The 27,637-nt window shown below is 49.3% G+C and overlaps 1 protein-coding gene and 1 long non-coding RNA gene across 8 annotated transcripts in view; one reads left to right on the plus strand and one right to left on the minus strand.

Annotated features, from left to right (window-relative positions):
• Positions 1-7,424: 7,424 nt before the first annotated feature.
• Positions 7,425-12,482, minus strand: LOC146891720 (uncharacterized). Its single transcript, XR_015734695.1, has 3 exons — positions 12,041-12,482; positions 10,541-10,708; positions 7,425-8,661 (listed from the first exon to the last, which is right to left on the minus strand). It is a non-coding gene; the product is annotated as an uncharacterized LOC146891720 (long non-coding RNA).
• Positions 12,483-12,596: 114 nt separating this feature from the next.
• Tcof1 (treacle ribosome biogenesis factor 1) overlaps positions 12,597-27,637 on the plus strand; it is a 31,644-nt gene continuing 16,603 nt past the window's right edge. For 2 of the 7 annotated variants that reach the window (XM_087896034.1, XM_048419048.3), the window contains exons 1-12: positions 12,597-12,783; positions 14,563-14,618; positions 16,731-16,873; positions 19,992-20,065; positions 20,614-20,788; positions 21,322-21,392; positions 23,787-24,011; positions 25,833-26,267; positions 26,365-26,562; positions 26,646-26,813; positions 26,988-27,140; positions 27,233-27,406. In XM_087896034.1, coding sequence (XP_087752160.1) covers positions 12,676-12,783; positions 14,563-14,618; positions 16,731-16,873; positions 19,992-20,065; positions 20,614-20,788; positions 21,322-21,392; positions 23,787-24,011; positions 25,833-26,267; positions 26,365-26,562; positions 26,646-26,813; positions 26,988-27,140; positions 27,233-27,406 — 1,980 coding nt within the window. In that variant the 5' untranslated portion in view covers positions 12,597-12,675. Of the gene's footprint in view, positions 12,784-14,562; positions 14,619-16,477; positions 16,619-16,730; positions 16,874-19,991; positions 20,066-20,613; positions 20,789-21,321; positions 21,393-23,237; positions 23,385-23,786; positions 24,012-25,832; positions 26,268-26,364; positions 26,563-26,645; positions 26,814-26,987; positions 27,141-27,232; positions 27,407-27,637 lie in introns of those variants that run through there. The other 5 variants (XM_048419045.3, XM_048419046.3, XM_048419047.3 and 2 more) reach the window with 5 other exon arrangements.

Genomic DNA, 27,637 nt, shown 5'->3' on the forward strand with positions numbered 1-27,637 from the left:
TTGAACCCATCAAATTAAGATGAGGATGTTGTTATGGGTGGCTCTCAGGCAGCAACTTCTCTCAAGGCTTTGTGTGAATCCTGCTTTCTGTGGAGGTGTCCGTGCTCCCTCGACCTCCCCTTTACAGCCTCTTAGCATCCTTGGGAGCTGGGGGCTGTTCCTACCCCTGGTTCATTAGTCAGGAAGCTAAAGCCCAGAGGAAAAGCGACTCACCCAAGCTGACTTGCCTGTAACTCAGCTCCACTCCTGACTATACCACACGGTCAAATAGCCCCAGCTTTGTGAGGATCACAATGTCTCACACCACAACAGAGGACAGTCATGGGGCTGAAGAGATGGCTCAGTAGTTAAGAACACTGGACGCTCCCCCAGAGGACCTAGGTTCAATTCCCAGAAGTTACATAGCAATTAACAACAATCTATAACTCCAGTTCCAGGAGATCTGACACCCTCTTCTGGCCTATGAGGTACCAGGCACATATGTGGTGTACAGATATACATGCAGACAAAATACCCATATATATATATTGTATATATTAAAGAAGACACTAATGTTTTGTGTATGAAAACAAGCAGTAGCTGGGCAGTGGAGGCACACCCCTTTAATTCCAGCACTCAGGAGGGAGAGGCAGACAGGATCTCTGAGTTTGAGGCCAGTCTGGACTACAGAACAAGTTTTAGAACAGCCAGGGCTACACAAAGAAACTGTGTCTTGAAAAAGAAAAAGAAAAAGGGGAAAAAAGAAAGAAAGAAAAAAGGAAGGAAGGAAAAAAGAAAGAAAGAAACAAACAAACAAACAAACAAACGGGGGTGTGGATACAGTCTTATAATTAGAAGTTCAAAGCCAGACTGAGATACATAAGACTTCATTTTCCTCTCTCTCTCTCTCTCTCTCTCTCTCTCTCTCTCTCTCTCTCTCTTTCTCTCTCTCTCTCCTTACTTATTTATTGTGAGACATGGTCTCTGTACATAGTCCTGGTTATGCTGAAATGCCCAATGTAGATCAGGCTGGCCTTGAACTCACAGAGATCCACCTGTCTCTGCCTCCTGAGTACTGGGATTAAAGGCGTGCGCCACCACACCCAGCTCATAAGAGTTGTCTTTATTTTTAAAAGGAAAGGAAAAGAGAAAAGTCAAGCCACAAACTGGCAGAATACTCTGGCAACAAAACCCAAGATAAGATCTCCTAATTGTCAAAAAGACAATAAGAAAGACACAGACAGGCGTAGTGGTGCACACCTTTAATCCCGGCACTTGGAAGGCAAGAGACAGAGGGATCTCTGTGAGTTTGAGGCCAGCCTGGTCTATGGAGTGAGTTCTAGGACAGCCAGTGTTGTTACATAGAAAAAGCCTGTCTCGGGGCTGGAGAGATGGCTCAGAGGTTAAGAGCATTGCCTGCTCTTCCGAAGGTCCTGAGTTCAATTCCCAGCAACCACATGGTGGCTCACAACCATCTGTAATGGGGTCTGGTGTCCTCTTCTGGCCTGCAGGCATACACACAGACAGAATACTGTATACATAATAAATAAATAAATATTAAAAAAAAAAAGAAAAGAAAAAGCCTGTCTCAAACAACAACGAAAATTTGAATGAATGAATGAATGAATGAATGAGTGAATACGAGCCACATCTGTCATCTCAGCACTTGGGAGGTGCAAGTAGGGATTTTTCAAAGGCCAGCCTGAAACACTGCTTCAAAAAAATAAAACCCGCAAGAAGCACAATCACTTGGCTCATCAGGGTGCCAAGCAGTGTTGAAATCTGTCACATGCCAGCAGAAGCAGCTGGACCACATGGATGAAGCCTAGACATTCACGTAAGTCCTCTCCAGGCCCATGCAGGACACACGTAGGGAGTAGTCACAGTGGGGTGGTTCTTATGGTGGGGAATTTAAAACGGCTTCAATGCTCACCCACAGGAGGACGGATTAATAAACTGTGGCTCGGACACAATCAACTGGATACTGAGAATAAATTATTTGCTGGAGCTCTGTACATCATCACCGATGAATTCCAAACATAACGTGGGGTGAAAATGAGAAAGCTCATTATGCATTACGTCATGTACAAAACAGCAGAAAAGAATCTGAAAGCAATACTGTCTCTGCTTCATGAGCAGTCCACCCATAGGAATGGTTCCTTCACCCTCAGAGAAAGGAGTCCGTGAGCCTCTCTGGGCAGCAGAGAAGGGAATGAGCAAGAAGGTCCTCATTACCTTTAACTTTTTTCTTCATAATCTGGGCCATGGGGATCTGCCAGCGGCCTCCTTGTTACTATTGTTTGGTTCCAAATATGTCAAATATCTCATGATTTAATATGTAGTAGGGAGCAGGTCAGTTGTCCCGGGTTAACTGTCTTCTGGGCCGCTGATCACAGTTAGAAAGTTCCCCTAGCGCCGGCAGTGGTGGCTCACACCTTTTATCCCAGTACTCGGGAGGTAGAGGTGGGTGGATCAGGCCAGCCTGGTATACATAGTGAGTTCCAGGACTAGCAGAATTACATAGTGAGACCCTGTCTCAAACAAACAAAGCATAATAAAAACAACAAACAAACAAAAAAGAGCAAGAAAGGAAGGAATAGAGAGAGAGAGAGAGAGAGAGAGAGAGAGAGAGAGAGAGAGCTAGTTCCTCCTAGAATTTGCCACCTATTTATTAGTCTGAATTCTGCACTGTAAAAATCCCACGTGAAACCCAGTCCTGAGTGGCACACACACACTGATACACTGACTCTTGCCTTTGGTAGCCTGGCAGCCACTATGAGGACGCTATACCTCTTAGCTACCACCTCTGCTGGCACCCCCCACAATCACCTTTTCCCATCATTATTTCTCACTACCCCTCTGGCCTCTTCAGCAGGTGACTGAGAAAGTCCCTGACCAGGCCAGATGCCAGGAAAATGGAAATAAACTCCATGTGCCAGTGGAACGCCCTGTGTCTGGGTAACTGCCCCTGACTTGCTGAGTTCGCTCAGTGGCACAACCTCTCTGATCCTCTTCTCATGCACGAAGGAGATACTCTGATGAGCGTAGTGGTTCCAAACCCAGAAGCCTCCAAATTGCCTAGGGAGCTGCTAAAAATGCAGATGCAGGGGACCCGGGATCAGAACCTCCACGGTGGTACTTTGAAATTGCATTTCCACTGGGTAGCTTGGAGATTCCACCCAACAGCCAAGCTTGGGAATCATTAGACAGTCGTTCCAGGTTGAGTGTGGATGCATTCAGGAAAACACCGTCTACCTCTTCCCTCCCCTCAGCCCCAGTGCTTCTCCGCAGCTCCCGCTAATCATCGCCCTGAATAGCTTATGCCAAGCAGGGTGCTGAGTGAGAATGAGGGAGCAGATGAGCTTCCAGAATGCAGCCCCTTTGAGCCTCCCACTCCCTGGTAACCGAGAAAGGAGGCGGAGGGGAGCGAGCGTTCACCCCTCCACACACAGGTGGAGGAGGGTCTGGGGTGGGGACACAGCAGGTACAGCTGCTAAGTACCAAGGCCAGCATCCTAGCTCCTCCAGCAACTCCTTCCCCCATTCCACCCCCACCAAAGACAGACATCCCTGCAGAGGATCACAGCATCCAGAAGCTGAAGGTAGACCCATGATGATCACAGCCATTCACTGCTGGCTTTCTGTGTGCACTATTATTTAATTGGTACTTTCTTTTACATTGAATCACCGGATTTTTTTTTTTACTTGAATGTCTATTTAGCACCATCCTAAGCAATAATATCTGCAAAATAACAGGTTTGATGTGCTGGTTCTTTTTTGTCTAATACGCATTAAAATAAATACATAATGACTTCCATTTAAATATGTCCATCTATTTCTCTCCTGAAGTTACATTGTGTGTTACCAAGCTTTCAGAAACACTGAACTAGCCCAACCCAGCCACTGCACAGAGACGCAAACAAATCAAGGTCCAAGGGAGGAGACCCAGCTTACCAGAGGTCTTGGCCTTGAGGCTGAATTCCCCCCCCCCCCCCCCCCCCCCGCACGCCCACCGCCCTCCCTATTGGGCAGTTGGCTAGACAGACCCTAGTGACCTTGACCTTTCAAAGACCTTTCTTTGGCTGTGTACTGCCCCCTCCTGGCTAGTCTTTTGGTAGCACGTGTCTGGAAAGGAGTGCCCGGAGGAAAGGGCCTCCTCTCCAGACCAAGCAGAGAAGCTTGGGGCCTCAGAGAAAACACTGTGGAAGAAGTGACATTTACATTTGGCTTCAAAGCAGAAAGAAGAAACAGTGCAGCTTCAGAAAGGAAAATGGTAATTCTATCCAAAAGGGGTGAAGGGAGTGAGATGTTCTGAGAACAACACCTTCCCATGTTCTCAGGATTTGGGTTCTGGCTCAGGCGGGGAACACAGAGAATGACTGTTAAAAAGCTGGGACCCAGCTGGAAGATGACTTGGTGGTTAAGAGCATGTATTGCTCTTACAGAGGCCCTGAGTTTAGCTCCCTGCACCCACATCATCAGCTCCAACTGCCTGGAACTCCAGCTCTAGAGGATCTGACGCCCTCTTCTGGCCTTCTTGGGCACTGCACCCATGTGAACAAACAGACCACACATAATCAAAAATCAGAAGGAGAAGGAAGAGAAGTGGGAGGAGGGAAAAAGAGAAAGGGCAAGAGGTAGCAGAGGGGAGGAAGGGGGAGAGGGGAAGGGAGAGAAGCAGCAGCAACAGCAGCAGCAGCTGGGATTTGGGGCTGACAATACAGCTCAGCAGGTAAGGGCATTTACTGCCAAGCTTGAGGGCCCTGAGTTTAGTGCCAGAACCTACATGGTGGAGGGAGAGTATCAACTAGAAAGTAGTTATCCTCTAACACGCATATGAGGGTCTCTCTCTCTCTCTCTCTCTCTCTCTCTCTCTCTCTCTCTCTCTCTCTCTCACACACACACACACACACACACACACACTAAATTAGCACATGCCTCTAATCCTAGTACTTAGGAGGTAGAGGCAAGATTATCTTTGGCTATGCATCAAGTTTGAGCTACATGAGACCCTGTCTCTAAAAAGAAACAGCAGCTGGGACCTGAGCCTGTGGTCAATGGGTCCGCTGGGAAAGTCTGATAAGCAAAGATATGCGGTGAGGTCATTTATGTGAAGGAGGGAAAGGAAAAGGAGGAAAAGCACCAAGAATAAAAAAACAGAGGACAGCAGCCCAGGGGGGACAGGCCAACTGGTTTGCCTCTGCTCCTTACCTGCCAAGGACCTTGCCTGTCACTTCCTGCCCCTAGGCCTCGTTCCTTAACCATGAAAGGATGGAGATAGCTTAGGTGCTCTCCGTGGACCCTTTCTGATGATCTTCAAAAGAAAACACACACACACACACACACACCAAAAAGAAAAAAGAAAAAAAGAAAGAAATTAAGCTGAGGAGAACTTGCTTTGGGCAATTAAATTGGCTCTACCTACTAAAACAGAATGTGTATCTCCCTGTTGCCCACTGATTACATATTGTAGAATTAAAACTTCAGTCCAAGCCTGGCAGTGGTGGTACACGCTTTTAATCTCAGCATTTGGGAGGCAGAGGCAGGTGGATCGCTATAAGTTCAAGGCCAGACTAGTCTACAGAATGAGTTCCAGGACAGTCAGAGCTACACGGAGATACCCTGTCTCAGAAAAGACAAAAAAAAAAAAAAAGACAAGTCCATAAGTATGTATTTCTTTTCTTTTCTTTTCTTTCCCCCCTTTTTTTTTTCCCGAGACAGGGTTTCTCTGTAGCTTTGGAGCCTGTCCTGGAACTAGCTCTTGTAGACCAGGCTGGCCTCTAACTCACAGAGATTCGCCTACCTCTGCCTCCTGAGCGCTGGGATTAAAGGCGTGCACCCCCACCGCCCGGCTTTGCACTTGGTTTTTAGGCTAATTGTATGGCTTATGTCTTACTTTCATCACCTATGCCTATGGTCCAGCCTGGATCGGGTTAAGAGGCCATGGCAGCTGGTAGCTGCCCAAATCCTGCCATATACCACCAGCGGTGGCCCAGGCCTCCACCTCTCAAAGCCTCTCTTTCCTCATCCACTAGCAGGGCCAGTAACTAGTTCAGATGTTCTCTGCATGCTTATCAGCCTGGAGGGCTAACTCCGGCTCAGTGTATCGTCACAAAAATAAGCCCACGTGGAGTCCACTGCTGAGCCTATGCAAAGCTCAGTGTTCAGGAGAAAAGGATCTAACATGTTACTACTGTTAAGACAGGGTCACAGGGTTCTGTGTATACCGCGAACACCCTAAGGAATGAAAGGAAAGGAGGGAGGGAAGGTGAGAAAGAACAGTACTCAAAGTCGGAGGGAGGCTATTTGTGGGAACAGGGCAGAGGTGTGCTGGGCTGGTAGAGCTATAGCCGGAAGGCAGCCTCCGAGGGTGGAGGAGTTAACTGTCTAGCATCATGGAGTTGCTTAACCTGCTACTTTAGTAACAACTTAATGACCTTCAAACACTTTTGATTGAAGAGCAGCAAACAGAAATCACCCTGTGAGCAAAGGAGCTGGGAAAACTGCAGCCAAAGCGACTTGAGGCGGAGAGAAACGGGGCTATCTTTTGAGTGGGTGTAATGACAGAAGCAACCTTCCCAGAAGGGCCCCTCTCTGAGCAGGACACTGGCCTAAGGCTGTACGGCAGAACTGGCTCATAAAAGCTTTTCAGTGATCCCTGGTCCTGCTACCTACCCCCTGTGCAGCAGAACAATTCCTGCTGGGAAGGGTGTAGAGAGACCCACCTGCTGAATGAACCTTCTTAAAAAATATTGTTATGCTGAGCAGAGGGGTGCACTCCTTTAATCCCAGCACTTGGACGCAGAGTCAGGCAGATCACTGTGAGCTTGAGGTCAGCCTGGTGTACATAGTGAGTTCCAGAATAGCCAGTGCTGCACAGTGAGACCTTGTCTCAAAATAATTAATTATAAATTAAATGATTACTATTATTTTAAATGACGTATGTGTGTATGTGGGTATGTGCCCATAAGCAGAGGTGCCCAAGGAGGCCAGAAGAGGATTGTTGGATTCCCTGGAGCTGAATTTACAGGCAGTTATGAGCCACCTGATGTAGGTGCTATGACCCAAACACTGGTCCTCTGTAAGGGCAGGGAGTTCTCTTACCCACTGAGACATCCCACCAGCCCGGTTTTCCCTTCTTTTCCTGTCCTGCCTGGGAACCTGGGGTGACTAAGGCTGGCTGCTTTGCCCAAGGATACTTAAGTTGAGTGCTCTGGAAGCTTCTAGCTTCTTCCATGAACAAAGTCAACGTTTCCTAACCGGTAGAGAAACGCTCCAAGGCTAATGTTTCTAATGCGCGTCGCTGTTTGCTTCCGCCTTAACTGTTGCCATGGTATATATTATGGGTCTTAATTTTGTGCTTGGGTCCTCGGGCGATTCACTGAAGGATATGATTTAGAAAACCCAGGAAATAAAGAAATTGTCCACCAAAGAGGCATCTGACAATGAATTTTATTAGGGACAAAACAAAACAAAACAACCTGCCGCCAGACTGAGGTATTAGAGTGCTCTGGTTTAGGGTAGGTTTGGTTTCTTAATTTAATACTAGCTCTCCATTCCTTCCAGGGTCAGTTGGGGATACACGCCCGGCTCCTTCTCTGCTCACACTCCTGCTGCTGGAAGGCATCCTGACCTCTTCTCAAGGTATTTGCCACTACCGACCAGAGCTTACTGTGCTCAGCCACCCTTGTGATCAAACAACATCACAACACCCTTTCAACGGTGTTTTGTTGGAGGGAGGCCGCTTGTTGGTTCCTCGCAGCTCGGCAGCTCAGACCCAAAATAATCACACAGAAACTATATTTTTAAATCACTGCTTGGCCCATTAGTTCTAGCTTCTTATTGGCTAACTCTTATATCTTAATTTAACCCATTTCTAGAAATCTGTATATTGCCACAAGACTGTGGCTTACTGGGTAAAGTTCCTGTGTCAGTGTCCAGCAGGGCTACATGGCTTCTCCTTGACTCTGCCTTTCTTTCTCCCAGCATTCAGTTTAGTTGCCCCCCGCCTAGCTCTGTTCCCCTATAGTTCTGCTATAGACCCAAAGCAGCTCCTTTATTAACCAATGATATTCACAGCATTAAACCCCACATCACCTTCTCTTTATCATTTGGGGTGAGAATGACCTGGAGGAGGAGAAACATGGGAGGAGAGGGTAGTAAGAAATAGTGCAGGTCTTTGGATCTTGTCTGCTCATTCTTCACGCCCATCACACAGCCAGTTGTGCAAGCAAGCAGAATCCCAGACTTGTCATTCACCCACTGCCAGCTTTCTTAGATCCTGGTCTCTAGTTCCCGAAACTTAATTCTGAATCCCTTCACATCCCTCCCCTGTTGGCTTAGTTTCTAGGCTCTAGAGGTGGGGTACCATGGTCTTTTGGGAACACCTTAGACCCCCACATGTTTTTTATTTTCTGGCCATTTGACAAAACCCCGGCCCTGGATAAACCCTCTGAGTGCTTTCCTTGTCTGCATCTGGGCAGGTGAGCCCTGGCCACAGGAATCGTTCAGCAAGACAGGCTAGGACACAGCACACTGGCCACTCTCTAGCCCTATTGGGTCATCAGATCCAGCAGGCTAGCAAGGATCTTGTGGGCAAGTTGCTTGACGCTCTGAATGGTTGTTCTCCCTCCTTCCAACTCTTCACCCCCTCTTCTTCACTCTCAGCAGACCTCGCCTCCCACTTCGAAGAGAAAAATAGAAGTTCAAGATGAAATCTCCCTTAGCATCCTACTGCAAACCTACATCCACATGTGCACCTATTCTATCCAGGCTCCGGCGTTGGGGCTCTATTGACGTCCTCCCTCCCCCTCTCTCAGACCAGCCCTCCACCCACACCCCATCCCTCCCTCCCACCTGCCCTTGAACATCACTTCCCAGTTCCTTCCCCAGCTTCTCCACCTAAAACGCCTCCCGCAGCTCTCTCTCCCCTGAGTCTGCCTCAGTTTTTAAACCAACTTAGGTCTCTCCCAACTCAAAACACACCTCCTCAAGTCACACACACACACACACACACACACACACACACACACACACACACGAAGCCTCCCAACAGCCAAGCCTCTCCACCACCCTCCCTGCTCTGCGTGCAGCACTCCTGAGTCAATCTTCCATGATGGTCATCTCACCAAGCAGGATATTCAGGTCCATCTCCTCTGGCATCTCAGAGCACTCCCCACCAAACGACATTGAAACTCCTCGCTCAGCTCCCTCCCAGGAGCCCCCCTCCACTTCTTTCCTCAGCTTCAGCAGGCCTATGTTTTGAACAGCTCCAACCTGTGAACACGCCTCAAAACCACCTCTGGTACCACCTTCTTTCTTGCCTTCTTTCTCTTTAAAAAGGTTCCCTGATATGATGATATTATGGAAAGCCTTGCAGACACCATAGCTTCATTCAACCCTATGAATCATTTTAATAGAATTCTTATTGTAGCAGGTGTTGCTCTTGTTCTTGGCCTTGCCTTACTTGTTTTAAAATGTGTTTTGGCCTACTTGTGTAAGATTATAAGTCAGATAGATAGAAAAAAAGCTATATATACTGTGAGGCTGCATAACCTTCGAAAATAATTAAATTTTGTATAGAAAAAAAAAAGGGGGGGATCTGTGGCAGAATATCCCAATGGCCTGGTGCCAAAGGGATAGCAAGTAACCCTCACTAGTCATAAACCCAGCTAGGTTATACCTGGCCTGGCTCCTGAGTTTTCACACAGCCCCTAGGCCTTCTTTTGAGTTACTTTTGTTGTCCTGTGTGAATCTTGACTGAGAGTTTCCCCGTGGATACAAAGCCTATGCAAAACTTGGTTCAGGGGAAACCTGGAAAATCGTGGTACCTCATGAATCAGGTATTTGCACCTGGTATTGTATTGTCGGAAACTTCTCTCAGTTTGTTTTGAGATATGGAAATCTTCTAGCTAAAGTATAAATATAAGCACAAATAAAAAGATGCTGGGAGGTGAGGGCAAGGCGCTGCAGTTCACGGAGACTGAGCCCCCTGCAGCCGCAGAGGCTAAGGTTCATTCTCATGTGTCTCTGGGTCTTCATTTCTCGGACCTGTGTGAACCCACACACCCGCACCAAAATATTCGTGACAACCACTTTCTCTGGGAATCTTTCTACCTCCCCTTAGAAGAGAGGCACCTCTCCTTCCTGTTATTTTACAGTAATTGCTGAAGTACTCCATTCTATCATTAAGGGGCTTTCTAAACATTTCTCCTTAGAACTCTATTCCCCCTCATGAGGTGGAAAGGGTAATTGTCTCCACTTCTTAGTGGTACAGAGAAGTTATAGAACGTGCCAAGATCACTTAATAAGAAACAAAGCCAAAATTTAAACCTAGATAGGGTGACTTCAGTGTGGCTTTCAAACACTATACCATTCCCCCAAGAAAAGGCTATCCTGCCCTTCAGTGTATGCTCTGGCTATTTGTTTTAGCATGTGTCTGCCTCGTTAGCCTTGTAAGCTCTGCAGGAGTGCAGACCATTTGATCTCCAATAGCAGGTTTTCAATAAACATTTGCTCAGTGTCTGAACAGATGAGTCTGCTTCCTCAAGCACAGCACTCACCCGAGTCACCTGGTCCTCTGTGTTTCTCCCTAGAACGCGCCTTTGTTACTTTTCTTGTTCCGGTGACCAAATCTCTGGCAAGAAGCAACTTAAATTGGAAAGCTTTAGTCTGGCTCACAGTTCACAGGACTCCGCCCATCATGGCAGGAAATGGTAAGGCGGCAGGAACTTCAGCAACACGTCAGCAGGCCAAGAAGCAGAGAAAGAAAAATGCAGGCAGGCCTTTGTTAGACTTCCAGGCTGGATGTCCCACCCAGACATGCCTTACCAGACACGCCCATGGGAATATCTCTTAGGCAATTCTAAAGTCCTGTCACCACTAAAGATTAATCATCACACATGCTTACGTGGGTCCTAAATTTGGGTAGAAATGGATGTCTACACATATTACATTCCTAGAGTAAAAGTTATCAGCAGATTTCCAGCCCGTCCATAAAATTAAGAACGGCTGTCTCAACTATGCCCAAGACACTCCTTATCAATGTACCCTCATCCAACACAGTAACCCACATTGGGGCTCTTTGTTTGTTTGAGACAGGGTATCTCCATGTAACCCTGGCTGTCCTGGAACTCTCTATGTAGACCAGGCTGGCCTCAAACTCAGAGATCTGCCTCCTGAGAGCTAAGATTAAAAGCATGGTTCACCTACTAGCACCTGTTTTTCTTTTGTTTTTGCTTTTGTATTTTTTTGTTGTTGTTGTTTGGTTGGTTGGTTTGGTTTGGTTTTTGGTTTTCCAAGACAGGGTTTCTCTGTAGCTTTGGAGACTATACCGGAACTCACTTTGTAGACCAGGCTGGCCTCAAACTCACAGAGATCTACCTGTCTCTGCCTTCCAAGTGTTGGGATTAAAGGCATGGACACCACACCTGGTTTTATATTCTCCTTGGAGCATGTCAGAACTCTGCGGGGAGAATGGTACTATAAGCCTTCTTCTCCATCCTCTGGTGTTCTGGACCCTCGCAGTACAGAGCTCTGCTTGGGGTTCCCTTACCAACCCCCAAAGGTGGATTCTCACATTCTGATTCAGGCAGTAACTCCAGTTCATCCTCTCCTCCGTGTGCAAAAGTTTCTGCCATTGCTGGGTAGTGGTGGCACTCTCCATTAATCCCAGCACTAGGCAGGCAGAGGCAGGTGGATTTCTGTGAGTTCAAAGCCAGCCTGTCTATAGAGCGAGTTCCAGGACAGGCTCTAAAGCTACAGAGAAACCCTGTCTCAAAAACAAACAAACAAACAAAAAAACCCCAACAACAACAAAAGTTTCTTTGAGTCTAAACTCATACATCTCTTTGGGGTTAGGTGCCCCTCCTCCAAGCTTCCCTGGGCTCAGCCTTCTCTCCACAAGGTGCACCAGACATAGGAACTGTAATTGTCAGGTAATTCACTGTATCTTCCGACTGGGTGATTTTTGAGGTCAACTGCTTGTTTTGTTTTTCTTTACACGTCCCCAGCCTAGCTGGCTCCTAGCCTAGCATATGGAAGTCAAGTAAGGATTTACTTACTGATTCGACATACTAATGACAGCTGAGGCCGGCTTCATGAGTCCAAACACTTTGTGAAATGAATTAGTAATTGGAAGCTGGAGCCAATGATCAGTAAGTTCAAAGACGAATAAAGATGTCACAGGTATGCCAAGCGGTGGTGACGTAAGCCTTTAATCCCAGCACTCGGAAAGCAGAGGCAGGAGGATCTCTGTAAATTCGAGGCCAGCGTGGTCTACAGAAAGAGTTCCAGGACATGCTCAAAAAAGCTACAGAGAACCCCTGTCTTAAAAAATAAATAAATAAATAAAAATAAAAAGGAAAAAAGAAAAGAAAAGATGGAGGTAACATAACACCAGGACAGCAACCCCTTCAAAGAGTAGCTAGGATGACGAAGCCCTCTTTATCATGGCCGTCCCGAGGGCGGGCTCAGATCAGGCCACGCCTTCGAGCCAATGGCAGAGCTGATTAGCCTTCGTGGCTCCGCCTTCTAGAACGGGATGGCCCACTCCAGCTGTAAGACTACACTTCCCAGCGCGCCTCCCGGCTGGGTGACGCAAACCGGAAGTGAGGAACATGAGGTCCTAGGGCGCGAGGGAAGAGGCTGGTGGGGGGCGAGGGGGCGTGCACGTGAATAGGCTGGCCGGATCTCTGGCATGGCCGAGGCCAGGAAGCGGCGGGAGCTGCTTCCCCTCATCTACCATCATCTGCTGCAGGCTGGTTACGTCCGCGCGGCGCGGGAAGTGAAGGAGCAGAGCGGCCAGGTAAGCGTCGGAGGGCCGAGTGCAAGACCTAGAGAAGAGTAGCCCGCGCCCCTCCCTGGAGGCTCGGCCAGCGCGGGTCTGAAATGCGGGCCAGGGGTACAGGAGAAGCTTCAAGCTCTGCCTTACCCCCTGCGATTTCCAGCCTCCTCCGGGGCTCAGTTTTCTCATCGGTGCAGTGGGCGGGCCGGAACCTCTGATCCGAGTCTTGCAGCTTTGTAATTCCCGCCCTGGTTCCCGGTAGCCGCAAGTTTGTTTCCCTCGTCTCAGGCCACGTGGCTCTATGCAGTTCTCCTTGGGCACTCAACTAGCAGCTGGTCTCGGGGTGAATTGTCACCACTCTTGTTGGCAACACCGAGAGGAAGGTCCTCTTAGTTGACGATCTGGATTCTGCAAGTCGTGCAGGCCCTTGACTGTTGTCGATTATGACAAGACTCGAACTCGTGGTGCAGTGATTTCAAAGTTCTTTCACTTGGCAACTTTTCATTTGACTCTGAGGTGCAGATAATAATGAAATGGGTAACGCCAGTCTCAGGCCCCTCTGCCCATTTCACAGCCCAGTAGTGGAGACAAAAGAATAGAGTTAACATTGTATTAAGCTGTAGAATGGGAGATTTGAGATGCTAAAACATCTGGCATCTCAAATCTCCGGAATCTGGGTGGGGACTATCCAGGACTGCTTCTCTGAGGATGCAGTAGTTGATTTGAGAGCTCCAGGGAGTTGGATAGAGGTGCTGATGTCTGGAGGTTCTGAGTGTGATGGCCTCCAGCGAGTTTGCAGTGTCTGAAGTTTGAAATACACGACTGTGGAGTCTCCCAGAAAGATACGGTGGAATGATCCATGGCTAATCTTCCAGAAGAACAAGGGTGATCAGTGGTGAGATGTATGTTGACCACTTTGGCTACAGTGAAAACCTAAGGGCCGCTGGTTGTGGTGGTGCATGCCTTTAATCTCATAACTCTAGAGGCTGAGCAAGTGGATCTGTTGTGAATTCAAGGCTAGCCTGGTCTGCATAGTGAGTTCAAGGCCAGCCAAGGGCTACTTTGTTTTTCCCCCCTGCATGTGGCTCCTTAGACTCCCATTGGAGCACTTTGGCTGTCCTATTTTGATGTTCACACGGTGTGTTTTCTGCCTGGGCCCTGGTAATTGTTTTCCTCTGTTTTAACTAAGGCCTTTGCACCCACCAGATGGTGCATGCCTTTAATCCCAGCACCCAGGAGGCAGAGGCAGGCAGATCTCTGTAAATTCAAGACCAGCGTAGTCTATAGAGCGAGTTCCAGGACAGCTAGGGCAGTTACACAGAGAAACCCTGTCTTAAAAAAAGAAAAAGAAAAATGCCCCTTGAACTCTTTGGGCTCAGTGTCTTTCCAGACTTCTTGTAGGCTCCAATATGTCACCTGGACGCCTTAAGGATTTGGACTATCTTGTGTTTGGGGGAGACTGACTAGCCAGGCCTTTGAAAACCATCTAAGAGGTTAGGTAAGGAAAGCTCTGCCGTACGGTTTCCATCTCTGGCTGTGCTGGGGATGTTGGGTCTTGCTGGTTTGGACTGTTCACGTGCCTACCTCTCAAAGGTACCTCTTACCATTGTATTATATTGAAAGGTTTGTAACTGGAACTGATTGTCCTCCTTGACTTTGCAAGGTTTTGAATGGTGCTGGTAATGCCAAGTGGACACCCAAGAGCAAACAGAGCATTTTCTGAAGCATCTGTTGCAGGTCCAGGGACCTATTCCTATTGGGCTGGGTACTGACTGAAACTCTCTTATTATTTCTCTACAGAAGAGTTTCCTGACTCAGCCCATCACCCTTCTGGACATCTATACACACTGGCAACAGTAAGTCTGGTGGAATGGAAGGAAGGGATGGAACAGGGTTACCCGAACCAATCATCTTTGCAACCAGCAAGTATACTAATGTGGCCTAAGATATGGCCTGATAGCCCACTGTGGACATACTTGTCACTTTCAGAAGTCAGGTTACATGTATGGGTGTTTCTCTGTGTGTAGCTTATCACAGGGGGAAACAATCAGAGCTTAGCTTACCTTTCTTCCTTTTTCTTTTTCTTTATTGTTTTGTTTTGTTTTGTTTTGTTTTTGAGACAGTAGCTCACTCTGTAGACCAGTTCTGGGACTAAAGGAATGCCTGATCACACTCAGTAAAAGCTGAATCTCTTAAAAATAAAAGTTCATGGTGGTCCACACCTTTAATCTCAGCATGCTTGGGAGGCAGAGGCAAGAGGATCTCTGGGTTCAAAGCCAGCCTGGTCTACAGAGTGAGATCCTGTCACAAAAAAGAATTGATACAGCAGGTTTCTTCTTTCTTTGTTTTGCTTTATTTTTGTTTGTTTGTTGTTTTGGCTTTTGGGGTTTTGTTTGTTTGTTTGTTTGTTTGTTTGTTTGTTGAGGCAAGGCTTCTCTGTAACCCTGACTGTCCTGGAATTCTAGACCAGGCTGGCCTCAAGCTCAGAGATCCACCTGCTTCCGCCTCCTGAGGGCTGGGATTAAAGGCCTGGGCCACCGCCCCCTGGCTGGTTTCTTTCTTGTCACTCATACTGTGATCAAGGAGGCAGGCGGGCACAAGTCAAAGGCGGCACTGTGTTAATAAGGGCGGGTGAAGGCAGGATCCTGGCACTGGACATGAGCCCTTTTCCAAGCTACTGAAAGGTGAGGTTGGTAGTGACTGTTCCATTATGAAACTCAGAAGGTAGGGGATGCCAGGCCCTGGGGGAGAGCTAAGGTCACCCTCCCCTCCTTGCTTAATAGTCCTCTGCCGCTTGGTGAACGCAGGGCATGCGCCCTTGCCCTCTCCATCTTGCCCAGGTGTGTGGGTGTTGCCTACTTTACTTCCTTCCCCAGCAAACTGTGTCTGAGCTGTGCCACGCTCTTATTTCCTGCCTCTGGCTCCCTTTGTGGGCGAGGGGTACAGAGTAGACGAGAAATCTCACCCACCAAGCCAGCCTTGACCAGTGGTTAAGCTATAAAATCAAACCTAGAAATTAGCCAATTGAATGGCCTTGAGCAACTTTGGGACCTCCTAGAATATCTTCATCTGTGAAGTGAACATTATTATCTCATCGCATTGTGAAGCTCCAGCGTAGTGGTCTGTTAATAAAATCCCGAAACTGGCCTGCCCTGGTACTCTCCTCAGATACTATTCTTGATACAGCAGAAAATAACCAAGAAGAAGGAAAAGGCTCTATCCTTGTGAAACTCACATTCTGTTGGAAGGAGAAGAGTAAAACAAACTGATACATGTAATAAAAGCAGCTTCCTGACGAGTGTCCTTCCTAGGAAGAAGGGATCTTGCAGCATATCCCAAACTGACAGAGCAGCGCCAAACCCCGCTGGGGAAAAAAAGGGGGGGGCTTAGACAGTAGCTTCCTGCAGGTGGGAGAGTGAGATCAAAGTTTGGGGGGGGGGTTAAACTGCCTGAGTAAAGATTTACACCTTACACACACACACTCCCCACCTCACCCCACTTCCTCTTTGCCCCAGGCCAGTTCCATCATGAATCCTTTCTCCGGGTATATATGTCAGGCACTGGGGGACTATAGTGAGTTGCTTTCCTCTCTGGGACCTGTTTGTGCAGTGTAGGGGACTCACCCAGAACGCAGTTGGCAAAGACCGAGAAGGAAATGAAACTGAATGGCAAGGCAAAGTACTGCCGGGGAGGGGTGTCAGCAAAGCTACTTTGCACCAAACTCAAGTTCAGGAAGGGGAGAACAAGGACCCCAGCACAAGAGGAGGTCACGGTTCTGTCCAGTGCCCCACGGCCACGTTGGCTGCTGGTGACACTGAGAATGGATGCGGATGCGGAGCACAGATAAGTCCACACTGTGGGGTCACTATTTAAACTCTGCTGTGTGCACGTGTCCTGTGAAGGCTGAGGAGATGAGCAGTCTGACCTCCCAGATCTCATGGATGTGTCCTGTGTCCCCTGTCCTGCAGGACCTCAGAGCTTGGCCAGAAGCAGAAGGCAAAGGATGATGCTGCACTGCAAGCCAAGAAGTCCCGGGTGTCAGACCCCATTAGCAGCTCAGAGAGCTCGGAGGAGGAAGGAGAGGAGGCAGAAACCGAAACTGCCAACGCCAGTAAGAGCTCCCCTTGCTGGGCGGTGTGTGGAGTTGGGGCCTGCGCCAGGGACAGCTGTGGGATGTCAGTCTGCTCCACAGCAGTGTCCCCCTCTGAATCATCCTTTAGTGTAAGCCAGAAGAGATGGGGCTTTTCAGAGGGAGGTTAGGAAGTACCAGAGCCCTTCCTGTGTAGCAGACGTTGTGACCCCAAACAATGAGGGTCTAAGGAGAATCGTAAGATCCCAGGAGGCTGGGTGTGGTGGTACACACATTTATCTCCAGCACAGAGATAAATGAATCTCTGTGAGTTTGAGATCAGCCTGGCCCACACAGCTGTTCAGGTCACTCCCCAAGGGCTGTTTTTGATGCTACTGCCAAAGACAGGAAAGAGACCACATTTGTACAAGTGTTGGGACCACTTGTGAGTAGCCTTGGGGCTGCTTCAAGAGTTGTTGGTTGTTTAGTTGCTGTGAAGAGACACCATGAGCAAGGCAGTTTATATAAAAGGAAGCATTTCATTAGGGGGCTTTTGCTTACAATTTCAAAGGGTTAGTCCATGATCATCATAGTGGCAGGCAGGCGTGGCACCAGGGCTTTACCTGAGAGCTTTCCATCCTGCTCTGCAGGCAGTCGGCAGAGAGCCAGGGAGCCAGGGACCGGGGTTGGTGTGGGCTCACCCACATGGCACACCTCCTTATCTTTTCCAAACAATCCACCCACCAGTCCTTCAGTTATACTTCCCTTCAGACCTCACTGACTTCCCCCTTTGGCAGGGTGTGATAGGTCCTAGCAGAGTGGCCTAGTGCAGACTCTTTGGCCTCTTCTCTCCTGACAGCAGCTATTGCTGTCTCGAAGGCATCCTATTGCTTACGTAGAAGACCGTTTCTTGATTTTTTTAAGTAGGTTTTCTGATTATAAAAGAAATACAGGATTCATTATAAACTGTTCATTACAGAACATTTGAAAATTTGCTTCAAGAGAAGGCAGGGGAGAAATCGCCCACATTCCTGCCACCTACAAGATTCTGCAATCTTGTCTTTGTTTATTTTCCTGTGTATACTGTGCCAGATGTTTGAGAGGATGTTGAATATATATTTTATATCTTAATCTTAAATTATAAATTATAAATACAAAGCAGGTCCAATTTATATATAAAAAGCATACACAAGAAAAACACAGGAATTCCTGTTCTCATCCGCATCAAGTCCTACCCATGTCTCTTGATGGGCAGGCAGACAGACATGTGTTCACCTATGTGCTTGTGGACAGACCTACATACTGCTTCAGATATTTGTACTCAAGGTATTTGATAGTCAGTCTTTTAAAATATCCTTTATTTATTCTTTGACAATTTCATAAATGTGTTGGGGGAGGCCGCTTGTTGGTTCCCTGCTGTTCAGCCCCAAAATAATCCCACAAATACTATATTATTTAAATCACTGCTTGGCCCATTAGCTTTAGCTTCTTATTGGCTGACTCTTACATCTTAATTTAACCCATTTCTATTAATCTGTGTATCGCCACATGGCTGTGGCTTACCAGCTAAAGTTCCAGTGTCTGTCTCTGGCGGAGCTTCATGGCTTCTCTCTGACTCTGCCTTCTTCCTCCCAGCATTCAGTTTAGTTTTCCCTGCCTACCTCTATTCCCTGGGCAGGCCCAAAACAGTTTCTTTATTAACCAATGGTATTCACAGCATACAGGGGGAATCCCACATCAAATGTGTACAGTGTAACTCCCCCCAGGACAGCCCTGGTGTGTTCTCCCACCTTAATATCCTCTTTTTCGCATTTGTTTTTTGTTGTAATCAATCCGCTGAGTCCAGTTAGTGCTGCCTGCTAGAATGTTAACCAGTTTTGTGTAGTTAGCTATGGCTACGGTGAGTTCATGAGAATGACCTTGTCATGTTCTTAAGACAGCATTTCACCAGTGCTTGCATTCTTTCTACCTGCTCTTCTGTAATGTTCCCTGAGCCTCATAGGCTTGATTTGTGTCCCATTTAGGATGGAGGGCTCAGTGGGTACTTACTCTCGACCTTGACAAGGTATGGGTCTCTGCATTGCTACCCACTGCAGAAAGGTGAATACGTACACACACAGGAGCAATTTGACATCAAAACAACAGTAGTAGGTCCTGTCCCATGTGTGCCACCCCCACCCCCATGCTACAGTCTCTTGAGCCAGTAATCAATTTTTAGAACTGAATTTAAGCCAGATGTGGTGGCACATGGCTATAATGCTAGTACTCAGAAAGTTGAGGCAGGATGTTCCTCAGTTTGAGGTCGGTCTGGGCCACATAGCAAGACCTTGTCTCAAGAACTAAGGAAAAATGACAGCAAAAGCTCAAAATGTAAAAAGTCAGTTACAAGTCAATCACCAGAGTCCTCTTTGAAGTATTTGTGGGTAACATGGCAGAATGCCAAGCATTTTCTTCAAAATAATGTGTGATGTGAAGGGGAAAACGAGGCGGTATGATTGGCCATGAGTTGATGTGAAGTTACAGTTAAGGCGGGAGCTAGGTGTTTCTAGTGTACTTCTTCTGTGCTGCTGGGTATGTTGAGAACTTGGCACAAGTGCAGAAAGGGAGCAAAATTGAAGTGCCAGAAAAGAATTCGGTCCTGCTGTTTGTTTCAACAATTGTCCATTTAATGATAACTTCCCCAGAATACCAAGATCTACAGTGATCATTCCCTAAAACAATCCATAATAGTCTGAATTCAGCCTCGCCAACTAGGCCCAGCACCATTTCCACCAAGGAACCACTTGACTTTCACATAGCTTTCTCTGTCGCCTGAGGCTGGCCTCCTGATCACCGTCCTGCCTGCTGGTGACTGTCAGGACTGAGGGTTCACACCCTATGCAAAGAGCACTGGCCAGAGTCGGACATGTTTTGTGGTAATAGGTGATAGGAATGTAAGCCTGTCCTTTCACTCTGGGGGCCTCCGAGTCCCTCAGGGATGCAGACACGGCCAGCAAACTGATGCGACACAAAGCTCTTCTCTGCGGCCCTGGGCTAGGCCTCAGGACCTCACACTAGCGCCAAGCGGCCAGTACCAGTAGGACCGTGAGCCAGGGTGAACCCTGCCTGCCATTCTCAGATGAGAGGAGCCCGCCTTCCGCACGGTGTTTGTGTCTTCCAGCCCCAAGACCGACATCTGTTAATTCCTCAGCCACGGCTGCAGAGTTACCATCAAGCATGAAGGAAAAGACCCAGGTGAGTATTTCCGAGTAAATTATTACCGTGGGAGTTCTATCTGGTTGAGCGTAGTCTCCTGTGTTGGAATAGGGTTGTAAGACTCTGTCTGTGTCTTCATCTACCTGGGCCTCAGGTGCTTTTTCTGTGAAATAGAAGTGACACTCATTACCTCAAGCTCCACAGCACATGGGTAATACTTAGAAAATGTCATTTGTCGGTAATCTGTAAACCCCATTGCAGATTTATAAATGGCTGTGTCACCCAAACCGGAACATAGCAGTAATATCTAAAGGTAACGATGAAATAATGATACCACAATGAACTATTGCTTAATGCAGAGCAGAAACCACTGTGACCCAGGAACAGTAATGCACTCAGTGCCTGAGAAAGGTGTCTTTGTCCTCTGTAAAGATGGGGTGGCATACCAGTTAGCTGTTACAGGCCAGAGGTGACTGCCCTGAGGCTAGGGAGGGAGGGAGGAAGTGGCCATGTTGTGCCCACAGTTGGGGGGGCTCTTGTTTCTCTCTCGTGTCCTCTGATAAGAGTTTATCTCTTGTACTCTATAGGCAAAGACCAAGATGGCGAACTCTGTGCTGCACCCTGCATCAGGAAAGACGGTGGTCCACCTGCTCTCTGGGAAGTTACCCAAGAAGTCAGCAGAGCCCTCGGTAAACACTGTCTTGGTCTCGGAAACTGAAGAGGAGAGTGGTGTCGAAGCCCACGGAGCCACTACCAAGCCTGGTGAGAGGCCCCAGAGCCAGAGACAGGGAGGCACGCCTAAGCACTGCTGTGCTATTTGAGACATGCTGAACACGGGTTTGTCTCTGGCAGTCAGGGTCCTGTACAAACAGCCATTTCCCCTTCCGTGACCTCCTGGGTCAGCTGTCCAGACAAGACTTGGGCTTTTCAGAGGGCAGCATTTACTGGCTTCTCTCTTGGGTGGGTTATGGGACCACTCTGGCCACTTGGACACTAAATGGAAAGGCATAGGTCTGTCTTAATTTCTCAGGCAGAATAGATATCCAGCCTGTCCCCATGCCCCAGCGTGATGGCATCTTCAGATGGTGCTAGCCTTACCAAGGCCTCAGAGATACACAGAAATGGGTAGTGAGGGTCCCCACCCCAGCTGAGGGGCTTTGGGTCAGCGCAGACACTTAATCCTGTACAGGTTTGAGAAGGCGTTCTCAGCACCTTGCTTTCACTAGTAACTAGCATGGGGCTCTGGGAAGGGAGGTGATGTGGAAGGGTACTCAGTCCCTTGTGTCCACCCTCAGGAATGTTGTCAGCCGGCCAAGTCAGCACCAGTGAAGACACCTCGAGCTCCAGCGATGAGACGGATGTAGAGGTAACTGCCCCCCGTCCCCAGGCGTGCCTGTCTTCTGGCCTCTGGCCCTCCCAGAAGCCTTGCTAGTGTTTGGATCCCAGTGGCCAGTTGTCACCTCAGCAGCTGGAAAGGTGATGGCCAAGGCTTGGTAGTTGTGGAATGAAGAGCACAGAGCTGCTCAGGACGTGCAGAGCGTTGGGGTCCAGTGTTAGGAGGGGGAGACACCCGCCTGGCTGGGAGAGGAAGACACAGGAGCAGACCCTGAGTCGGAGTGTAACTGATGTGGTCAGTGGTAAGGCTGCCTAGAGGACTCTGAGCCTAATGACAAATGTAGGTGCTGGGCTAGGATTGGGCAGGACCCGTGGTCTGCAGCCTTGTCTCTGAATTTTGAGCACTTAACACCAGACCTTGAGAATACAAAGTGAGCCAGGTAGGCAGAGCTCCTGCCTTCGTGGGAACCGTTGAATATTTAACTGCAGCGGGGAAGGAAAAGAGAAAAGCCTGCTGAGCAGAGCCCACTAGAGGACTGCGATAAGAGTAACACGGTGCCGATGGCAGGAACCAAGTGTCCCATTTAGAGATACGGTTAGCAGGTATAGCCAAGCCACGGCCCAACAAAGCCATGCGGATGTTTTATTTATTTCAGTTGTTGGATCCTGGGCATGAACTTTGTAAACTACAATGTTGTTGTCACCTAATGTCAAAAGGTTAGACAGTTGAGAGGGAGTGCCAGCAGGAGCCAGGGATAGGCTAATACAGTGCCTAGGGTGCTGCCCCACCAACTCTGTGAAGCCTGAGCCATCCCTGTCTAGCCAGGACGTGACCACAGGCTGCTCCTTTCCTTCTCCGTCGCTGTTGGACCCCGAGTATAATAGTATATAAGGACACCTGGATCCGTTCACTCCAGGCCTTGCTCCTGGACATCTGCATTGGTGGACCAGAGGCCAGTGTGGAGCTCTGGCGGCAGTGAGGGGTTTGGGAAGAACCTGGTACTGAAGGGTCGCGTTGGGCATGAGATGCAGAAGCAGAGCAGAGGCTGACTGACCTGTCAGCTATTTTAGTAGTGTCGGGATTTGGGAACCCTAAAGAATTTTCAGGAAGAAGCTCATGCCAGTGCAGATACCAGGCACCTCTCCCTGGATAGCTACCACAGGCAAATGCTTTTTAGTTTTTAGTTCAGGGTGGGCCTTATTGTTTGTCAGCGGATAGATGGGCATAGTGGCCGAGTTCTGCCCCAAAGGTAGCTAAGGGCCCTATAAGCCTTTGTGCTGCCCTGAACGATCTGTGCCTTTTGGGGAAAAGGGTGTAAGATTCTGCCTGCCTTTGGGTGAGCATTTGTGTTCAGCAAGAGGCTTGCATTGATTACTTTTCTTTTGCTGAAAATGGTCCCATGGGCTTATACATTTGAATGCTTGGTCACCAGGGAGTGGAACTGTCTGAAAGGATTATGAGGATTAGAAGGTGTGCCCTTGTTGGAGGAATTGTGTCACCACTGAGGGTGGGCTTTGAGATTTCAGGAATTTCAGAAATCCCTGCCAGACCCCGTTTCTCTGCCTGTGGATGAGGATGTAGCTCTCAACTACTCCGGTACCATGCTTGCCTGCATGCCTCCATGCTCCCTGCCTCGGTGATAATGGACTAAACCTCTTTGTCTTAGGGTTTCTATTGCTGTGAAGGGACACCATGACCACAGCAACTCTGAAAAGGAAACCATTTAACTGGGGTGACTGACAGTTTCAGAGGGTTCGTTTGTGATCGTCATGGTGCGACATGGTGGCGTGAGGCAGCTGTGGTGCTGGAGAAGTAGTTGAGTGTCTACATCTTGACTTGCAGGTCTGAGACACTGGGTGTGGCTTGAGCATATATGGGACCTCAAAGCCTGCCACCAGGGTGACCCACCCCACTTCTTCCAACAAGGCCACACCCTCTCCAACAAAGCCACACCTCCTAATAGTGCCACTCCCTATGAACTTATGGGGACCAATTACACCCAAACTACCACACTCTGAAACTGTAAGTAAGCCCCTATTAAATGCTTTCTCTTACAAGTGTTACCTTGGTCGTGCTGTCTGCACAGCAATAGAACACTGACTGAGACACCAAGGCAAGTTTTAAGGGTCTAATTGAACTTAGGGTTTCATAAGACTAGAGTCCATGCTGGTGGAGCAAAGCATGGCAGCAGGAACAGCTGGGGCCTCACAAGCAGGAGGGAGAGGGAACACTGGGAACAGCATGAGTCTTTAGAAACCTGCGCCTACCTCGGCCTTCTCAAACAGTTCTACCACTTGGGAACCAAGTGTTCAAACATGAGCCCAAGGGTGCCGTTTTCGTTCATATTGCTTGATGAGCTTGATACACCTTTGGCAGCAAAGGGGAAATGGTTCTTCATTTGCTGTTTCTGTTTCCTGCTTCTAGGTGAAGCCTTCAGTAAAGCCAGCCCAGACCAAAGCTTCCTCAGCCCCTGCCAAGGAGTCTCCAGCAAAAACGGCCCCAGGCCCTACCAAGTTAGGGAGTGTGACGCCCCAGTTCCAGGAAAGCACACCAGCTGCACCATCAAGGAGAGCAGGCGCAGAGACATCCGAGAGCAGTGAGGAGGACTCTGAGAGTGAGGACGAGCCCCCTGCTGGGATGCCCAGCCAGGTTAGCCCACTGACTAGGGCTCCGGATACTGTGTAAGAGATCATGGTGAGGGAGAAGAAGGGACAAGGTGAAAAACAAAGACGTCTGACCAGGGGGCTTTGGACCCGCACTGCAGCAGAATGGCAGATTTCTGGGGGTCGGGTCCTACACCTGCTCTGGTGATTGCATTTTTGCCTTGGTTTCCATCGTGGTGAGTATACTACTGTCCTCAACATAAGTGGCCATGCTAGGATGAGATCCGTGGTTTCTTCATCGTGAGTCTCTCCTTGTAGTCCAGCCCAGCCTCTAACTCATGTTAGCCTCCCAAATTCTGGGGTTACAGGCATGTACTATCACTGTCTTCAGTTACTTTACCATTGCTGAGAAGAGACACCATCACCAAGGCAACTTATAAAAGAAAATTTAATTGGGTGCTTACAGTTCCACCGTGGCAGAGAGCAGGGTGGCAGGCAGGCATGGGGCTGGAGTAGCGACTGAGAACTTTTATATGATCCACAATCAGAGAGAAAGCTAACCGGGAATGGCATGGCTTTTGAAACCTCAAAGCTGGTGACACACCTTCTCAGACAAGGCCTTCTAATCCTTCCAAACAGTTCCATCAGTGGGGGGTCCAGGTATTCAAACATATGAGTCTGGGGGCCATTCTCATTGCAACCACCGCACGGGCCCTGGTGAGTCTTAAGTTCTTGTTCTCGCCTTAGCTTTTCCTAGCCGTACTTAGATAGACCCTGAGCAGTCACACGCTAGAGAGAACATTCTGTTCCTGTTTGGGGCCTTTCCCTTGGAGTGTAGTTCAGCTAGCAATCTCCTAGCCCTGAACACAGTCTGGGACACGCAAAAGGGGCCAGAGAGCCCTAGGAGTTAGAGCGAGGAGGAACAGTCCATATCCAGGGCTCGGGGTGGGGTAAAGTGTGCGTGGCCATTATTAAGATGTTAAAGAAGAGGTGGTTAACAACCTGAAGTGGCCCAGGGAAGGACCCCAAAGGAGATACAACCAAAGACCTGAAGTTGAAGGGGGCAGGGAGCAGAGTTGGGTGTTGAGGCTCTGAGGTAAATTACAGTGTACAGACCCTGCCTACTCAGGGCTGTGTCGTCAGCGTTGGTTCAGATCTGTAGAGATGTGCTGCGTGCAGCTCATGGGCCGTCACCGCCCCTCACAGGAGGTCTTGGAAGGCCCAGAGCCACTTATTTTCCAGGGAATTTAGGGCCGGGCAAACAAGACCGTCATGAGAAGACAAGGCCTATGGCCACCCTGCCAAACCCGAGAGGCAACAGTGAGCCTTTGAGAACATTAGGGAGAATGGACAAAGAGGAAGCCAGTGTGGGAACTGGATCTAGGAGATGGAGGAGAGGCTCCCTAGGGTCCTGTTACTGTCTACACTAGGAAGCCTAGGGAAGCGTTATTTCTTTCCTGTGTTCAGGCTGCGCCTTACCAATTACTTTTGCATATCCCTTCACTGCCCTGAGCCCTGCCATCTGTTAAATGAACTGGCCAGACAGAGGCCGGTGCCTGTACCCATAGAGCGGACTTTTCCAGCTAAGGATTTAACCTCTTACACACTGAGACTGTCCATGACCAGAATGAAAGCCACCATGCTGGTATCACTGGGGGCAGAGGGTGTGTGATGAGGTGAAATGGGTAAGGTCTCTGTGCTAAGAGGATATGGCGCTGGTCATTGCCAAGGAACCAGAGGGCTGGAGCAGCTAGGACTCCAGTGAAGGGGAGAAGGGAGGCTGGTTTCTCAGGAGCCTCTGGGCTTTCTCCTGGTGTCATCACCAGAGGAACTTAGAAGAATGGTTTTTTTCTTTCTCTTTCACCAGGTAAAGACCTCTGGAAAAGTTCTTCATGCCGGAGCTGCCTCAGTTGCTGCCAAGGGGCTCTCTGGGAAAGGGCCCGTCTCAGCAGAGAAAGAGAAGCCTGCACCCATAGCCGCCCAAGCCAAGGCAGGAAGACCAGAGGACATAGAGAGCAGCAGCGAGGACGATTCTGACAGTGAGGATGAGGAGCCAGTTGCTGTGACCACTCCTCAGCAGGCGAGGCCTTCCGGGAAGAACCCTCAGGTCAGGGGTACCTCAGCTCCTGCCAAGGGGTCCTCCCAGAAAGGGACTCCTCCAGTCACCCCTGGGAAGGCAGGGCCTGCGGCAGCCCAGGCCCATGCAGCAAAGCCGGAGGACTCAGACAGCAGCAGTGAGGAGTCAGAGAGCGACAGTGTAAAGACACCAGTGGCTGTGACCCAGAGCACAAATCCTGCCCAGGTGAGGCCAGGAGCCTTGTGCTCTGCCTAGACAGGGCTATGATCCTCTCTTCAAAACCGGTGTGTCTTCCCCTGATCTCGCCCTTTGTCGCTCACAGATGAAACCTTTGGGGAAAAGCTCCCAGGTCAGAGCTGCTTCCGCTGTCAGCCTGGGGGCATCAGGAAAAGGCGCCCATCCACCCTGCCCTGGGAAGGCAGGCTCGGCAGCAGTCAGGGTCCAAATGGGAGAGGTAGAAGAGGACTCAGACAGCAGCAGTGAGGAGTCTGACGACGACGGGAGTGTGGCCGCAGCCAAGGTAAGCCCTTGTCTACACGGCCCTGCCAGCCCCAGCCCCTTCACTCCAGGTTCTCCTGTCTGATCTCACATGTCTCGTTCCAGGCAAAGGCTTTGGGGACAAGGGCCACCCCTGCACTCCCTCAAAAGGTGGGGTCTGTGACCACCCAGGTCAAGACTGAAAGGCGCACAGAAGACTCGGAGAGCAGCGAGGAGTCGAGTGACAGTGAGGAGGAAACGGCACTGGCAGCTCCAACCCCAACCCCGGCTCAGGTGGGGACCAGAGAGGGGAAGGAGCCTCGCTGCCGCTCCCGCCCTCATCGACACCCTCTCTCAGAATTATACGGGTTCTGTTGGTAGGGAGGCCAGGAGGAGCTGCATCTCAGAACACATGTGGCCTGTGAATCAAGGGGTCTCCTCCAGCCTCCGTCTGCACTTTCTCCACAGGCCAAACCAGCTCTGGAAAAACAGACAAAGGCTTCCCTTAGGAAGGGCACCCCCACCACCCTTGCATCTGCCGTGGTCGCCCCTGTGCAAGTGATCACCTCATCCTCTAGTGAGGAAGAGTCAGAAGCTGCTCCTGGTACCATGAAGGTACAGGTGAGGCCTGCATTTGCCCAGGTGGCTCCCTGCTGTCCCCCATGGGATAGTTCAGGCCCCTGTGAAACCCTTTTATCCCCTTGTCGTTCTAGGGGAAGTCTGTGGCAAAGGGCCTCCAGGGGAAAGCTACCTTGGGACAAGGGGTGGCCCCAGTGCACCCTGGGAGGACAGGGTCTGCAGTTGCCCAGGTGAGGGCTACAAGTCAGGAAGACTCAGAGGACAGCGAGGAAGAATCCAGCAGTGAAGAAGATGAGACCCCAGCACAGGTGAGGTAGTGAGGAGCCAGGCTAGACTAAGACTGAGGATAGCTTAGCTGAGCCTGTTCTGGGCCCTGGGAGCACAGAATCCTGAGGCTCAGACTCTACTGGGCCTCAAGTTCCCCTGCCCTCTGTTTCCTGAGCCCCCCGTCTCTAGGTTCTCACAGACATGGAGGTGTCCCATGCACTCTGCCCACTGCTGTTCTGGGCAGGAGTTTTGTAGCTTTGGCCTTCAGGGAG

This window comes from Myodes glareolus, chromosome 13, assembly GCF_982192425.1.
Source record: "Myodes glareolus chromosome 13, mMyoGla1.1, whole genome shotgun sequence".
In the NCBI taxonomy this organism is placed as follows: Eukaryota; Metazoa; Chordata; class Mammalia; order Rodentia; family Cricetidae; genus Myodes; species Myodes glareolus.